At 41.7% G+C, this 18,512-nt stretch overlaps 1 protein-coding gene across 20 annotated transcripts in view; it reads right to left on the bottom strand.

The window, feature by feature from the left end:
* Window positions 1–18,512, bottom strand: part of RBMS3 (RNA binding motif single stranded interacting protein 3) — a 1,614,135-nt gene that overhangs the window by 259,647 nt on the left and 1,335,976 nt on the right. For all 20 annotated transcript variants that reach the window (XM_070072887.1, XM_070072888.1, XM_051858897.2 and 17 more), the window contains one exon: window positions 15,840–15,997. In XM_070072887.1, coding sequence (XP_069928988.1) covers window positions 15,840–15,997 — 158 coding nt within the window. The remainder of the gene's footprint in view (window positions 1–15,839; window positions 15,998–18,512) is intronic.

Here is an 18,512-nt window from a genome sequence, read left to right as displayed (position 1 = left end):
TGATAGGACATCAAACTCATCACTGCCAAAGGCATCATCCACTCTACTTGAAAGCTGCCTGGAAGTCCCCGCCCAGAGGTAACCCTGAGGCATTAATTTAATTTACACAATGAAGTTTGTAAATTGAAAACCCTCAATAAATATCTGTTAAATGACTGAATTACCTGACCCATAAGATAGTCCCTATTATTATTATAATTGATATGTATGCCTTCATATCAGTGAGAGCATTGAGGCTTAGAGAGACCAATGCCTTTCTGATGGGTAGGAGGGCCAGGACTTGAACCTACACATGCCCAACACTCTAGCTTGCATGGAAACTCCTACACTACCGTGGGGCTTCTCCACAGCACAAGGTAGAGAAATGGGTTTTAGTTGAACAGCCTGCAGGCTAAAGGAGTGATCAGCACAGTCATGTAGACATCAGCCCACAGCACATTTACAGAATTCCCATTGGGTGAAAGAGATCCGAAGAGAGTTATTTGGGGTCTTACAGATGACAGCAAAATGCCAATGAAAACACCTCAGGTGTTATAGTTTATTAATTTTGAATTTTGGACATCTCTTTTTTCATACTGGATAACAATATGGCCAAACTGGGATTCTTGTTTCAAATTTTGGCATCTAAGTCACAGTGAGGAATCAACACGTTGAGTCATACTATCACAATTCCAACTTGAAAGTCTTGCCATACCATAAGGGCACTTGTATTTGTAACAATGTTTAAATAATAAATTATACCTGGCCATTATTATTTTAAAAATTAAATAGTTGATCCTGATGAAAGGAAATTAAGTCCATATAAGGTACATCAGAGGCTAAATCAAATTGAAAAACAGCACACGTAGACTTGAAAGGTGTGTGAAATTTATACAAAAGACAAGATATAATGCTAGATTCTCTGCTATGTTGTTAATATGAGCTTTCTTGGAATGGAGTCCATTGGTACAAGTTGTATAACTTTGCAACATCTAAATTTTAGATACGTTTTCAAAGACAATATCACATGGCCATATTGCATGCAGAGGAGACAAAAATCAGGAAAAATATCCCAACAAATGCCAAATCAGTTATGCATATTTATTAAAATACAGGACTTCGAATGTGAGAGGAACCCAGAGCCCAGGGAAGTGCTGGGTGGTGAGCAGACAGGGCAGAGAAAGCCTTTGGAGAATAAACAGGGCAGAGGGCTGAAGTGATCAGGTGACGGGCCTGAGTTCTACATACAGAGGGGCGGACAAAGTCATGTGGCTGCCTTTGAAGTTCCCCCAGACGCTCTCAGAGAAACAGGGAGATGCAGACGAGGCATCTGGAACATGGGATTAACACCCTGAAGACGGCGTCATGAGCAGGTTGCACACGGGAGCCACACTTGCAACAATATTTGATAGTGTGCTGTGCAGTTGAGCGTTTCTATGATATGTCTTTCTGTATTGGTCCTTGGGGCAACTCTATTCCATTCAAGCAGGTCTGATTTCTAGGGCTTGGGACCTGTGTCCTTCTATGGAGCCCCACTCTTAGAACAACCCTCTACTTAGTTTAAAGCTCTGTTGTCATCTTCTGGAAGTTTTTAAAAATTAAACAAGGAGTTCTGCATCATTGTCTTTCGTGGGGCCCATTATGTATGTAGCTGATCTGGCTGTAACCAGAAAGTACAGGGCACTTAATGTGATGTTAACAGTTAGTATTCATTTTATCAGAAGACACAACAGGGCCACATAAAGAGTATTTTCAGAAGAAATCAATTTGACATCCAAATAAAAAGAAAATTTTAGGACCAGCACTGTGGTGCAGAGGGTTAAAGCCTTGGCCTGCAGTGCCAATTGGTATCCCAGCTCCTCCTCTTCCCACCCAGCTCCCTGCTAATGCTCCTGGGAAAGCAGCAGAGGATGGCTCAAATCCTTGGGCTCCTACACCCACGTCGGAGACCTGGAAGAAGCTCCTGGCTCCTGGCTTCAGATCAGCTCAGCTCCCGCCATTGCCACTGTTTGGGGAGTGAATCAGCAAAGGAAAGACCTCTCTCTCTCTCTCTCTCTCTCTCTCTCTCTCTCTACCTCTCTTTGTGACTCTGTCTTTCAAATAAATCTTAAAAAAATCTTGATGCTTATAACATGCGATATTCATAGATAACAATTTTACAAAGAGCATTTTGTTCATAAGTTCTCCCACATCAAAAGATAGTGAATAAGAAAGAAAGATGCGATGAAACTTGCTTCCTTCCAAATGCTTGGGAACAGATAAGCGCAATTTCCCTAACTCTTTCTACTCTTCTTCCCAATGGAATCTTTGACTGCTAGTCTTCAGATTTCTTCATTTATTGTTTGAAGCCGAAACTTCCATGTGTAGGAACAAAAGAACTCTACGGCTGTTCTCTCTGCCTCCCACAGAACCTCCTGTGTATTGTCTCTTAGGCAAAGTAACCTTCCCTCCTGGCAGAGGCATGAATGGGAGAGGAAATGTAAGCCCTTAATTACTACAGATGTTACTTTATGGAATTTTTATTCCAGGAGAGCTACGGAACGAAAAGCTTATGCCCTGGAGCCCCCTCCCTGTTCAATCTCTCTCTGGGCACTCATCTCCATAACAGGCAGTTAAGTCTACAGCCTGCCTGCGAGAGTCCTACAAATCAAATCCTTTCTCATTGTCTTAAAATGATACAGAAGGTAAAAGAAGACGAAAGCTAGGTGGGCATTACTGTGCGTGTGTGTGTGTGGATTCCACATGGTGCATTCTGGGGAATTTGGGAGAAAGTAAAGGGTCAGGTGGCTAACCCAGTCCACCCACCTTCAATTCTTTTTTATTTATTTATTTTTTTTTTTGGTGCGTTTTGAAAGCCAGAGTCTTCCCTTCTGGGTTCTGAATACAATCGCCTTTTCTTAACAGTGTTTTACAGGCGTATCAAGCTGGATGGGGGCTGTTTCTAGGAACACAAAGACGGCAGCCAGTGTGGATTCACTCACTTCGGGTTCATTCAGATTTAACTAAGTGAATGTCTGCTGTGAGCCTTTAGAGACTTCAGAGTCTCCGAAAGAATAATGCAATAAAAGTCTGTTTTCTGTAGCTGCCAGCGCTTAGTGTCAAACCATGTTATGCTGCACCACCCAGCAGTGACAATTTCATTTTAAGACACAGGGCACACTTTACCATGGCACAACAGTCCCAGCTAAGATGGCACTGTAGGAGCTGCCACGGGGAAAAGACTCCATGTTCCTCATGCATATCACGTGGAAATGGGACAAAGTGATACCCGGGGAGCAGGGGGAAGGAGGGTGCCTGTGAGAAGCCATCTTAGGAAGAATGTGCCCATTTTCTTCCGCGGTTTCACAATCAACTGCTCGGAACCGCCAGCTTGAGGTATCTGCAATCCTGCATACTCGTGGGTTGAAACTGGCACCAACATTGTCAGGAGAGGCTGCAAAGACAGCACAGCAGATCCAGCTGCATTGCCACGTCCCTTTCAGACAGAATCACTGTCACTGTATCTGTTCTTCCTCGGTAGTTCTGAACTCTCTTGCATCCCTTAGAACAGCTCGAGTTGCCCCGCCAACTGTCCATCTAACAATATATTAATGAGGCTCTTACAAGGCGCTAGTCATTGTACAAAGCTTCAGGGTTTTCTGTGAGTTCTGGTGTTTAAATATAAACACACATTAAAGTCCTTCTTGACATTTACTCTTGTCTCGGTGCCTAGAAGTGACCACCAAATTCTACTGTTTCTGTTGCTGCTTCTTCTGCTTCTTCTTTTCTTCTTCAACAACAACAGCTACTAAGAAGAGCTCTTTTCACAGCCAATACCATTTCCACAGGAATATTACATCAGATGAGCATTTGATCCAATATCACTAGATGGTTCTGGTTCAAATTTAACATGCAGAAGTGCAAATGTACTTTGCCAACCCATCTGCAGCCTACCTACCTATTTCACCTCAATAGAGAATCTTCCAGCTTACGATCTTAAAGCATTATGAACCATGCATTTAAAACAAATCTGCCCTGTCATTTATTGTGGTTAATTAGAGGTTTCCAGTATTGTGAAATCTGTGTGGTTTTGCAATCACAGGCTCCGGACAAATTATTGGCAACTTAAATGACCCAACAATGCGCACCCAGCATCCTCAATTCCGGTAAGATCTACGCAAAGAGTCATCATTAAAAGATTATGAAAAGTACTAACATGTGCCGTCCTCTGACATTTCAAAAACAAATTATGTCATTCAGTTCTTAATCCATTGTAATGGCAGAAATCATGGTGAGTCCGAGGAACAAGGACGAATGAATAAGTTGAGTTTTCTCAGTTTTTGCAATTTGTTTTCGTCCTGCCAAGCGTGTGGCATTTTTAGGATACAAGCATTACGAATGCCAAATAGTGAAGCAGAGAAAAGACCATGCCATCCCTTTTGCAGACGCCCAGGCATTTTGTTGGGACACTGCTTAGCGTCACAACACATTCTTCTTGAGAAATGGGAGTTGGGACAACAGTTGACCAATGAGACCCCATCCCAAAGTTCTAGAGTCACATAATTTCAAGACTGGATTGGCCTCAGATAGCAACTTCTACATTGCACAGATGAAGAAACTAACATGCGGAGTCTGGTTGGCATTCCTGCGGACTGGAAGAGACCCGAATCTCCAGAGTCTCCATTCAGATGGTTTGCTGGGGAGAGGTAGAGCTGCACTGCTGGTCACGCCATCTCATGGTTTCCTGTGCTGTCTGTGGCATCTCATATTCTGCAGGCAGATGGGTCGTGCTAAGTCCACTTCATCAGGTCACTTTTCACCTGACCAGTGGTCTCCAACGACAGAGACATACTCTGGTGTGATGTGACAAGATGGGCACTTCACCTCTGTGCTGTTCTTTACAAAAACCCATGCACAATGTGGGTCTTTGCATGAGAAACAGGTCAAGCAAACCTGACACCAAGGCCCTGTGTCTACTGCTTTTGATGTTTGTGTTTTCAGGCCCCAGATCTCCCCTACCTTGCAGTTTCTCTGTCTTCACCTTGATGATGACAAGTCAACTCCATACTGAAGATTAGCTCTCTAAGTTAAGGGAATGCTTCAAGGGTCAGACCAGCCCTGCACGACCCCAGGTCACCAGATTCAGAAATCAATCATCACCCCTATAGTTGATATCCTACTGCTTGACCTATTCTGCGAGGCTTCACAGGAACTCCAGGTCAGGATCAAACAGAGAAATAAGCAACTACCCTGATGCCATAGTATTTTCAAAAGAACACATTAGCGTCCTGTCGCTGACAAACCAGAGGGAGACCACAAACCCCGTGGACCAATCAGAGACCTACACAGGACCTGATCTTAGCTGCTTAGTTCCAAGTATAACCTGAAGACTTCCCACTGGCAATCCCTTAGGGAGTCTGGGAATTGAGTGATAGCTGTCAGATTCCTTTCTCATTGCTCATTTGGTGAGCAGACTCAGGAGTCTTTAGGTTCGGCAACAAACTCTAGGGCAAGGGGTGAGTATCCTGCAAGGGGAACAAAGAGAGCCAAAAAAACTGTCACAGACAGGGGGGCTGGTGAGCTGAGAAAACTAAATGCATCATGCTATCCTGCATTGGAACTTGGAAGAGAAAGTAAACATTCATGGAAAAATTGGAACAATTCAAATAGAGTCTGGAGTTTAGTTACCAGTAATATACCAATGTCAGTTTTCTTAATTTTGCCAAATGTGCTTTGGTGATGTAAAGCATTAAAAATGGGGGGGGGGGGGCAGGGAGTGAACTGGTTTTGTGATATCCCGGAACTATGTATAATCTTTATAACTTTCCCATAAGTGTTAACTTACTCCAAAATAAAAGTTGATTTTAAACAAATCACTGTACATTTAAACTATTAGGAAACTTAAAAAAAAAAATACTTGTGTCTGGGGCCAGTCCAGGAGAGTCTGACGTAAATGTTTTGGCGTGAGGCCCAGCTCAAAGTTTACCTAGTTACCCAGGTGATTCCAGGGTGCAACCAGGGTGAAAGATACCATTATTAAATTCTACATCAAGTATCTCACAATGGAAGCTGTGCAGCAAATTCAACAAGTATATGGAGTGTAGACCACACAGAGTTTTTTGGAGAATTTGAGATGGTTGTGATTGTTTATTAATTGGGAGATTTTTCACATCAAAATTAACTTTCTGAGTCCTTTTGGAAAATGGGATAGACTGACCCATGTTTTCTGCATGGAAACTGCGGCATAATAAAAACATACCAATTTTTTGTGTCAGGTTCCTAGCTCAAAGATTTTAAAATTCTTGGAATTTCTTAAATGATAAGAGTATGTTTTGCCACTCACAACAGTTGAGTTTATGCTAATGAGGTCACTCTGGGTAAGGCTCCCAGTTAGAGTCAGCTACTCAGTAGAGTTGGTCACCAGAGAGACCAAGACGTGATTAGTGGGCTGGAACTTCCAGCTCCACCCTCCAGCCTCTGAGGACTGGAGAGGGTCCAGAGATAATGTCCCACCAAGAATGCCCAGTGATTTCATCAGTCATGGCTACACACTGAATTCCTGAGCTTCCAGGTGGGTGAACACATCTGTGTGAAGGAAAGTGATGAGCCCAGAGAGGGCAACCAAGCTCCACACCCCCTTCTCACACCTTTTCCTATGCATCTCTATCTAGTTGTTCCTGAGCTGTAGCCTTTACATTAATCAGTTCACATACGTAAAGTGTTTACATGAGTTCTTAAGGCATATTATTGAACCTGGGAAAGGGGGAGGCGCATTTCTGACAATTCCCAAACTTGTAGCTGGCCAGGAAGAAGCGTGATTATCCTGGGCACCCTGATGGCCGCTGCCCTGGGACTAAGCCCTTATATCTGTGCTGTGTGATTGACTCCAGGTAGTTAGTGACAGCATAAAATTGAGCTGTGGGACTTCTCGTTGTGGTCAGAAAAGCCTGGAAAATCAGTATGCAAAAACAACATGGATGTGACATAGTTAGTCACACATTTGGTGTCAGAGTGGTTTCAGGAAAAAATAGCAACCATGCACTGGAATTGAAAAGCAGCTGCTTTCTTCAAACGAAGCCAGTTCACCATGAGCCCTACCACTTGGATCAATTGACAATCCTAAGGCCAATTAGTCAGTGATGTTTATCACTACATTTGAACTGCTTTTTTTCTAATATTGTCATCAAGGGGGAAAAATGTTAATTCAGTCATGTGTGCTGGTGTTTTTGTTTGACCCTCCCTTATATGAGGGTACTCCAAAAAGTTCGTCGAAAAGTGAAATTTGAAAGCTAAGCTTATTTTGGGACCAACAAGTTGAAATGCATACATAGTTTTTTCATAATATGTATTTCCCTGATTTTTTTGAAGCATGACTCATACGTCTTCTGCTCTGTGCACTCTTCTACAGCACGTGTCATTTTTGGTCTTTTATCTGCTGTCTTCCCATTAGGTTCCACCCATGAGGAGGTGAAAGGAGAGCAAAAGGCAGGAGCAGAGAGAAGCAGGAGTCACTGTGTCCCCTCCTTACTTGAGCACTGCACATGTCTGGCAGGGCTGCTGCTTTTCTCATCCCGGCTCTTCCACGCAGCCCCTGCTCCAAGGGCCCTCTGGTGGCTCTTGAACACTCTCCCTCCTGGGATTCCCTCTGTTGCTCCTGTCTGGTTACCTCCACAACCCTTTGTCAGTTCCCTGAACTGACCACATTTCTCTCAACACTGCTTCAATCTAATGTTTTTAGTTGCATCAGTTGGTGTGAAATTCTGCTTCCAGCCAACACCACGATGGTTACACCATAAAACCATGAACAATAGAGGGATAAAAAAATCATCCTAGAGGCTGTGTGTTTCAAGAAAATGTAAGAAAAAAAAAATCTGTCTTACACTGAATCTGAAAACCATGTCGATCAGTTCGATAAGCTGACTACCCCAGTGGGGACCCTTGCCTACACGCATTGTAATACAACTATCTTTTAGCAAGTTGATGTTTCCAAAAGTTTCAGTAAACAAATGGAAGAAAATGAAACATCAAAAATTAAATTGATGTAAAGAGAGAAATCAATGAGTATAGGTCTAAAGAACTTGTCTGAAAAGGTTCTGCCATTAAATAACTCCATATTGCATTACTTTTTTTTTTTTTTTTTTTTTTTTTTTTTGACAGGCAGAGTGGACAGTGAGAGAGAGAGACAGAGAGAAAGGTCTTCCTTTGTCGTTGGTTCACCCTCCAATGGCCGCTGCAGCCAGCGCACCGCGCTAATCCGATGGCAGGAGCCAGGTGCTTCTCCTGGTCTCCCATGCAGGTGCAGGGCTCAAGGATCTGGACCACCCTCCACTGCACTCCCGGGCCACAGCAGAGAGCCGGCCTGGAAAAGGGGCGACAGGGACAGAATCCAGCGCCCTGACGGGGACTAGAACCCAAGGTGCCGGTGCCGCAAGTGGAGGATTAGCCTATTGAGCTGTGGCGCCAGCCGAGTAATTATTTCTAAGAGACTTTCATTTAAAAGTATTTTAAAAACATTTTATTGGAGGTATTTTCGTTTAAGAGACTATTATTTTGGCCGGCCCCGTGGCTCAATAGGCTAATCCTCTGCCTGTGGCGCCAGCACCCCAGGGTTCTAGTCCCGGTCGGGGCTTTGGTTCTGTCCCGGTTGCTCCTCTTCCAGTCCAGCTCTCTGCTGTGGCCCGGGAGTGCAGTGGAGGATGGCCCAAGTGCTTGGGCCCTGCACCCGCATGGGAGACCAGGAAGAAGCACCTGGCTCCTGGCTTCGGATCAGCGTGGTACACTGGCCGCAGCAGTCATTAGAGGGTGAACCAACGGAAAAGGAAGACCTTTCTTTCTGTCTCTCTCACTGTTTATAACTCTCTGTCTCTCTCTCTCACTGTCTAACTCTGCCTGGCAAAAAATAACAAAATAAAAAAATAAATAAGAGACTATTATTTCAAGAGAATTATAATCAATCTCTTTGAGCTGCAGCTATATTTCATTCACAGATATTATTGTCTATTTTATCTCTTTCCCTTGCTCTGTGGGCTAACAACTTTATTTCCTTTCTGTTCCCCAACTGTGCCAAACTTAATGATACCTTAGATTTTCTACTCCCATTCTCTATGACAAGGTTTTTTTCATCCCTCTCCTCCTCCCCCATCAAGAGATTCCTGTGAGTGGCTCCTTCTTATCATTTGAATTTCAGTTTAAATATTTCTTGTTCAGTCAGCTTCCCCGCCCCAACCTCCCACTTCTAATCTCCCCATACTTTCTATCACACCCTAATGTGTTTTTTCTTTGTAATATTTTAATTATTTGATAAAATTATTTGATATTTGTTTACCTGTTCACTATATAATTATTGTCACCCTCCCAAATCCAGGCAGGGGAGTGTGGCTTCATAAAACCAAATATTTTCTTTTGTGCATATCTCTGAATTTATTCATCTAGAACAATTTAGGAACACACATGACATATGTATGGAAGAAGGAATCTTATATGTCTATAAAAGGAACTCAGAGTGTTTACGTAACTAATCCAAGAGCACAGGTAGGAAGGGCGAAACCAGGAAGCCAACTCAGGTATTCCTGCGCCGGGTAGAGCTGGCTGTGCTCAGAACCAGAGATGCAGAGGGCAGATGGGCTGGCCCAACTCAGAGAGTTGAAAGTGTGGGAAAGAGAAAAAGAGAATCATATCTGGAGTCCAAAAGATATTTCAAAGTCTTTCTTCTCTGTTGGCCAAAAGCAGAACTGGCCTTAGATCCCCCAGCCATTTTGATGCCTCAGGTTCCTGTCACACTTTATGCCTAGACAGGTACAGGAAAATGGATCTTACAGGGCCTAAGCGTATTTCCAATCTGGCGATAACAGAGTTCTCCAAATTCAGACCACACGGGTCAGAACTCCCTTCTCATTCCACAAAGGGCAGTCTTTGGAATATAGTCACTTTCGTTTCTTAAATAAAGCAATACAGTGCATGTGTTTTCCCCTTCCCCGGATTTTTATAAAAATGTATATAAAACAAGGCTCGATTCCAGGAAATTTCAGACTGAGAAATGCTTTGATATATTTCACTGTTTTGTTGATTTCGGTTTTCAAGCCCAAGACTGCATATATGGAAAAGCAAGCTGAATGCTCTGCCTTCTTCAGTCATGATCATCACTTTCATCAGAATGAGGAAGAAAGCCAATGAGAGAAACAGAGGAACGTAAAAGAAGAGACACACAAAACAGAACTAAGTTGAAGGAGCTGGAGGGAGACCGGCAGTACCCTCTCCAGCGTCTCTAGCAGACCACATCTGTGGGCAATTGCACGAGGAATTGAAATTACCAAAACGAACTGTCTTCAGTCTCAGCAAATGTGCAAACGCATGTGCAGTTTGGAGATGATAAAATTACACCTCAGAGGTTTTCTTGGGTCACATTTGATTTCCCAGTTCTAAGTGTTTGTCATAGTAAAGGAATGGCATAGGAATCACTAAAACTGCAAGGGAGGTTTGTTGACATGAATATGGCAAGGCAGTAATAATCAAAAAATATTCCAAACAATAGAAACAAATTTTAACTGATCTGATGGTCAATTGAGAGGATTATTAATTTGCACATAAAGGAAACACTGGCATTTGCTTAATTAGTTTCAAAATTCCCCCTATTTTCAACGTATTTATTCTGAATCAAGGTTCTCATTACCCTCATGTTTCAGGAAGTACAAGATCAGGAGCAAGAAGAAACAGCAGGCAACAGAAAGCAAATCTATAAAAATTTAATGATAGTCAAGTTATTTGCAGAAAATACAAAAGGAATACTTCTAACTTGCTTTGTGTGCTAATTATGAGTGATCAGGCTAGTATTTGTCTGCTTATTACCACCATTATTTTTTTTTCTATAGAGTCAAAGAAAAGAAGAATTGTATTGATTTATGTAAAAACTCACTCTTCCAGGAGAGAGAGGTGGAACCCAAGGCTGAACATATGGGAAAAGTCATTCAAACAAGGTTCCATGAGAATGAAATTAAGAGTGCTGAAGAGGGGTGAAAACACTACAAAATACAAAGGTCCCTGTGTTCAGGGCTCTCTCACGCTCTTTGGCTCACCAGGGGACAGTAAATGTACTTCTTAAGACGTTGTACGTTCCCAGATGTTGAAGCTGGATTAATTATGAATGTTCACCCCCCATCCTTTCTCCAAGCAGGGTTATTCTTTACTGGCCTCTCATAGCACTCTGTCAATGTGATGTTTGCAGGACAAACGGTCTCAGGTTTCTGGGAATGGGAAATGGATCCCATGAACACAAAGTCCTGCCCCTCCAGACTCTGACTGATTTATGCTCTGATCCTCGCCCTCGTAGGCAAGGCAGCCTGTTGGCACCCGTTACCTCTGCAGGAGCAGTTATTCCCACCGTAAACTTCTGGTTTTTAGAGGTTTATGACGTGGCTATAAAATGCTGCCTGGAGGGTGGTGGGTCTTACCAAATTGTTTTAAGATACAAGAGAGGAAAAAAAACATACAAAATGAAATATATGTAATTTCAGACACTATTTAGGGCTTCTGGGACTTTGAAAACCTGGTAATGTTGCTGTCTCTGTGCCCTACTGGCATTCATTTTAATGCTTTGAAGTTCAGTGTTTTAACTCTTTGTACTTTGAAAAGATGGTTACCAAAGGAGATTAACGGATAGCTTGCAAGTAAAATAATGCAGGCTTTTCTTTTTAGTCGAAAGACGTTCAAGATCTCTTGTAGGTGAACTTAAAGACTGGATCTGATCATTGGAAGTGGTCAATAGTAATATTCAAAATGAATCCTGCAGAAGGAATTATTCAGGTTTTGTGAATTGAGATAGTCATAAATTCATGCAATAAGGACAATGACTTAGACACAGTTCTAAGGCCTAGGGCACTGTGAACTTTGAGAAAATCAGACAATTTGTAAAGCAATATGAGTTGAGCAGGTGGTACTCTAGCTTTCCCTGGTCTCTCAGGACTTTCTATCTCAGAATTGGCTTATAATTATGAAATATCATCTCCTTGCTTACTACTAGAGTCAAAAGCAAACAAAAAGTACCCCCAAATTTTGAGCTGGCCAGTTCTATGGCAGACAGCATGATAGGTGCTGAACAGATATGAAGAATAAGGGAAAGTCTCTACCCAGGGGGAAACAGAAACAGAGACGTACTTGTGATTAGTACATTTTGAGAAGGTGATACAATTGGATAGAGGAAACAACAGAAATCAACTCCATCTGGAAAAATCACAGATAGCTGTTACACCGTGGTCAAATGTTAGCATCCCCTAGCGACTCGGATTCTGTCCCGGTTGCCCCTCTTCCAGGCCAGCTCTCTGCTGTGGCCAGGGAGTGCAGTGGAGGATGGCCCAAGTGCTTGGGCCCTGCACCCCATGGGAGACCAGGATAAGTACCTGGCTCCTGCTTTCGGATCAGCGCGGTGCACCGGCCACAGCGCACCAGCCACGGCAGCCATTGGAGGGTGAACCAACAGCAAAGGAAGACCTTTCTCTCTGTCTCTCTCTCTCACTATCCACTCTGCCTGTCAAAAAAAAAATGCAAATCGCTGGGTCCTACCCCAGATATACTGAAGGAGACCCCTCAGAATGGGGTCAGCAGTCCAAGTTGTGACAGACCTTGGGATGACCCTGGGAACTAGTTGTAAAGCCCTAAGGCAGAGAACAGAGTTGGCATCTGAAACGGTGCTTGTTAGCAGATGAGTACAGACTACAGACTGATGGCCACCCCCTTCACCAAAACTGCTGATTCAATGGGTCAGGGGTGGAAAAGCCTGCATTTCTAACATGTTCTCAGGTAATGTTGAAGCTGGTGTTCTGGTAACCACACTTTGAAACCCATCAGCCAAAGACATCTGCACACTGTCCAGTAACTTCTCTCACTTGCTATGCACTATCCTTGGGAGAATTGAGAAAACAGTGATTGAAATTATTTTGTATGTTCTGTGGTTCAAAGTTGGAGTTCCAGATGACAAAGGCTGAGTAGTAAAAGAGAGGAGATGGCATTTAAATAGGAGGAACCCTTTTGAGAGGGTTACATTGTAAATAATCAAGTTAATTCAGGCAGTGGTCATAACTGTTTGGAAAGATGTAAACAAATGTTAACGTGTGAGGAATTAAGAATTTAGGAAGGCCTCCTTACATATGGTATAGTTAAAATCATTTTCTTAACCCATCAAAGTAGGTTAATTCTGCGCCTCAGAATTGAAAATAAAAGATATATGGAGAATGAAATATTCATTCAGTGTCAATTTTCTGGATTCTTATAGAAGAGAGGCAGACTTAAATTTCCTTTATTTCTTAAGCATAAGAAATCATTGATTTGACTTGAAACTTTGTTTTCCTTTTCAATTCATTTGTCACTTCTAAAATTGAAAAATACATGATTTGGAGTACAGAGATCTTTCTGTATTGGGACATGACTGAGAATTCAAACAAGTCAAATTTCTCAAAGATTATTGCGTTTAGCTATTTAGAAACTTCAAAGAACAGTAATCACGGAATCTTGCAACCAACCACCCACCCATCCATGTAACAATGAAGAAAGAAACTTTATTTAAGGAAATATGCAATCTAGTGGGTAAATACAGGAGTTAAATAAACTCACTGCAATTGTGTGAATTTTGTTTGAAAACAAACGCATGAAACTGTTGTTAGTTATAACAAGAGCATCCAGCTTTTTCTGAAGGCCAGGGTTGGAGGTCAATGACATTCTTTGAAGAAAGGACACTGAAGCAAAGAGTGGAGTAATATGTGGGCAAAACCCACGGGAAAAGCTATGGAGAGAGCGAGCCGTCCAGAAAGGCAGCTTGCTGCTTGCACATGACACGGGAAGAGACCAGGACAGAGAAGTAAGCGACACCACGGACAGTGCTGGGAAGGCCGGCCAGTGAAATCCCTCAGGCCACAGGGGAGGACTGTGAGTGGGACCCTGAAATGATCAGGTCAGAGTTTTGAGGGCTCACTGTGGCGTCTACACATAACATATACTGGAGGAGGGAGAGGCCGCATTCAGAGTAGGGATAAAATATCCAATGTGCAGTGAGGGCAGAGCATGTGAGGGTGTGGAGAGAAGATGGCTAAGGAGAGAGGCTTCCTAGGAAAACAGCTTCAAAGACATGTGATCACTGACTTCCAGGCTCCAGAATGATGAGAAAATAAATGTTCACCATTTAAGCCCCAGTCTGTGGCATTTTGTTATGGTAGCCCTTAAAAACTAACATATATTGTATCAAAAATTCTTTTTTTTTAAATCTCATAGATCTTTAAAAAAAAGTGTCCTCTTAATGAATTTGAAATGTTATGGCTTTTTAAAACTTTTTATACTTTTTGACTTATATAAAGGGAACAAATCTCATGTATTTCATAAATACAGCTTTAAAAGCATGATACTCCCCATCCTACCATCCCTATCTCCTTCCCACTCTTCCTCCTCTTCAATCTCTTATTTTTTCTTTCAAGTTTTACAATCACATACTTTCGATTTACTTTACATTCAGAAGCTTAACCCTACACTAAAAAGAATCAACAAATAGAAGATAGAAAATACTCTTCCTTAAGAGTAGAGACAAGGAGTATAAACAACAATCAAATCTCAAATGTCAATTTTGCTCAAACAAATTATATTTTCTTTTGTATTCTGTATATTAGTTATCAGAAATGTATGCATTTCTCATCAGGAGTACAGACATAAATCCATCAGAGACAGAGTGTGGTGGACAGAGACTGGGGAGAATCAAAGGGAAGTGCATGTTGTGCAAGGTGAAACATGATCATGCTAGTAGACTCTCCCACATGCCCAGACCTCGGAGAGCAGGCTAGACCAAACCAAGAATGACCATGGGCAAATTTCAGAGACACAGATGGTCTCTTCAACTATGCCATGACCATGAAAATCAACACTTGTCACTGTTCTGAAAGTTTCAACCTGCTTCATGAATATAGGGAGATTTTATACATTCTGTTTTTTGCTAATACTGAAGTATATACCTTTCATATGTCTATACTGATCCACCATGTGCAGAATATTATGAGGATAGGAAAGAATGCTAAGATCTAGTTCATGACCTCAAATAATCCAAATTAGAAATCAACTTCTACTGACAATTATATCGGGTATCATCCAAACTGAGTTAGCAGAACTTGGTTTGAAATGGTTTCCTAAGCCATAGCAGAGTTCAACCTGGGTGAATATACCTGTCTGCAACCCAGCCAACTTCCAGATGACACCTACAAGCCATTCACCCATCCCTGTCAAGTCAGCTCGAGACACTTCCACTCACCAAGCCATGGACAAGGGGATTTTACTGTTCCTCTTTGTCACTGAACAGTTTTCTTTTTCTTTCTGGTTTCTGTAGCTTTGTTTGCCATGAAAGCACAGCAGGTATAACCATTTCAGCTCCATTCCTGGCTGAGACTCTCCTTTGTAAACATTCCATTAAAGTTCAAGTGAAAACTACTCTTCCTTTTCTGACAATGGAAGAAATAAATTAATTCTTTTTCTGTTTTGCCTAAAATATCAAAAACACACAGCCAGTGTCTTTCAAATTTCAAATGGCTCCTTGACCTCATCTTATATTTCTGGGGTCCTTGGAATTTCCTAACACTCTAAACCATTCCTCTCTCTTCTTTACTGATAAATCTTATCATCTCTGTAATTTGAAAATCAATGCAAAAACATTTGGATGCTTTGCTCACTATAGAGGTTCTTCTGCACTGAGATATTGGGCATTCATTATTCCTGGCAGGAATTGGCAACATCTGATCTTGTGGATAGATGGGCACAGAATGCACTGGTACACAGATACATATGTAGGATATAGGGGCACATAGAATTAAAAGAGAACAACAAGGAGAGATACGTTACATAGAGAGCAAAAGTTTTACCTGGCAAAACCAACACCTCGGCTGACTCCATTGGCATCCCTTAGTATTCTTGTAGAGATGACGTGTCCAAAGGGTTTCAGCATGTTCTCCAGTTCCTGCTCGTCCATAGAAATGGGGAGATTTGAGATGTATAGGTTTGTTGGATCTTGCTCTTGTTGCTAAGAGAAGGGAAGAAACAAATGCACGAAGTTCTAAATATGGAGAAATACTGCAGGAACGGAGCAACTTCCACTGCTACTGAAATCTGCATTCCAGTTGCCAACACTCTGGAAAGTACTTTCACTAGGGGTACTGCTTCCTCCTACAAGATGCCTGTCGTAGGCGTAATGCTCCTCAGAGAAACAACGTCATCCGTGGAAGCCAAGCTCTCTGACCAGCTTTCCTTAGGAAAGACTCATAAACTTTTCATTGCAATCGAACCAAGGTTCTGTGGATAATGCCGTCGCCCCCTGGGATTCATCCCAAGGCCCTCAGTGGATGTGTGAAACCAAGGATAGTACCAAACTCTATAATCTAGCACCATGTCTATCTTTACTAAGTATTTATCATGCACTGGCCTTAACTCTTGCAGCTTGAGTGTGACTGCAAACGCAGCCTAAAATCCTTCTTCTTCATACTTTTACAAAAAGATCTATACTTTTGATAGATCCTAGCAGCCTCAGCATTTGATTTTTTTCTTGCCTTATATGTCAGAGAACTTTCACCTTTTCACTTAAAAGAAGCATTTCACAGCTTCCTTTAGCATATCTGAATTGCTGGCATCATTACTCTTGGGCTTTGGGGACATTCTGAAGTCAAATAAAGGTTATTTGTACACAGGCACTACAATACCAAAATAGTCTATCTGATATAACTCAAACAAGCTACTGAGTGATTAATGGATGAGTGGAATATGCAGCATGGATATGATGACAAAGGGATGATTTTCATCCCAAGATGGACAGCATAAAATTTTATATACTATACAGATTAGTGTACAACTTAAAATTCATGAATTATTTATTTCTGGAATGTTCTATTTAAAATTTTTGGACCCTGGCTGACTGAAGGAAACCCTGAATAAAGGGTGAGGGACTACTGTATCATATTCTACCACCAGTAACTATGACTTCCACTATTATCGCTCCAACCAGCATACCTCCTGTAATTGGTGCTAAATTTTCATTCAATAGTCCCAGTCAATATAATGATTTTGCTGATGAAGCTACATAGTCAGTAAGTGTCAAAGCTACATCTGAAAACTGGGCCTGTCACCAAGGCCCATGCGCTACACCATCTTTACTGCCTTCCACTAGTCCAGTGGTTTTCACAGGGTGGTTCTAGAACTGCAGCAAGAGCCCCAGCATCACCTGGTAAGTTTTTTAGAAGCACAAATTCTCAGTTCCACACTAGAACCAGTGATCCAGAACCTGAGAGCAGAGGAAGCAACCTGTGCTTTGACGAGTCTTCTAGGTGATTCTTTTTTTTTTTTTTTTTTTTTTTTTTTTGACAGGCAGAGTGGACAGTGAGAGAGAGAGAGACAGAGAGAAAGGTCTTCCTTTGCCGTTGGTTCACCCTCCAGTGGCTGGCACGCACCGCGCTGATCGATGGCAGGAGCCAGGTACTTATCCTGGTCTCCCATGTGGGTGCAGGGCTCTAGCACTTGGGCCATCCTCCACTGCACTCCCTGGCCACAGCAGAGAGCTGGCCTGGAAGAGGGGCAACTGGGACAGAATGCGGCGCCCCGACCGGGACTAGAACCTGGTGTGCCGGCGCCGCAAGGCGGAGGATTAGCTTAGTGAGCCACGGCGCCAGCCTAGGTGATTCTTACAACCGCTCAAGTTTGAGAATCATTATCCTAGACAACCTGAATATTTTTATATGAATAAGATTATGATGTCTATCATTTTCTAATTCAGCAGCAATAATGCTTAAATATGCTTTGCTTAATAGGATGGAAACCCAGCCATGACTGTTTGCATTTTTTGTGTATGAATATTCTCTGTTTCATAGAACAAATTGGTAAGTTGGAACTTAGTACAGTATGAAGCACTCCAAAATTTTTGTGCAAAACAAAATTGAAAGGTATTGCTCTGATGCGAATGGTCTTTGAAACCCATGAATAGTTCTTTCATAATGTATATTTTCCACAAAGTTTTTGAAGACAATCCTATACATGGGAATCTGCTATCATTTTCCACAAACTTTTTGAAATACCAATATATGTCTCAAAAACAGAGCCATGAATGTGATATGATTAATCACAAGTATACAAATATATCAGAAATTTAATTGGACTGTTCTATTTTAACCAGAAGAAAACCTTAACTTCCAGGATATGTAAGAGATTACATTAGAAAGTGAAATTTTGCAGTCTATAGGAAATGAATCATGTATCAATAAAATAATTAAGATGAGATGAGACATTATGAGAAAATTTGCAGTTTTAAACTCAAAGAAATGTATGATAAACAAAATTCCAAATATTATTTCAAGTCAAAAAATAATCTGGTATGAAATTAAATTCCTTTATTTTTAATAGCTCTAAATACACAGATAGGTCATAATATTTTTATTAAGCCTTGAGATGAATAAGATCTATTATTAGGTTCATTTAATAACCATAATTTACTTTTCAAGCATTTTGCTACTGTAGAAAATAGCAAAGCTAAACATACAATTAGTCTGAAAAAG

The sequence above is a fragment of the Oryctolagus cuniculus genome, chromosome 4 (assembly GCF_964237555.1).
Source record: "Oryctolagus cuniculus chromosome 4, mOryCun1.1, whole genome shotgun sequence".
Taxonomy (NCBI): domain Eukaryota; kingdom Metazoa; phylum Chordata; class Mammalia; order Lagomorpha; family Leporidae; genus Oryctolagus; species Oryctolagus cuniculus.
Note: the sequence above shows the minus strand (reverse complement) of the source record. Positions and strands in the feature narration are given on the sequence as shown.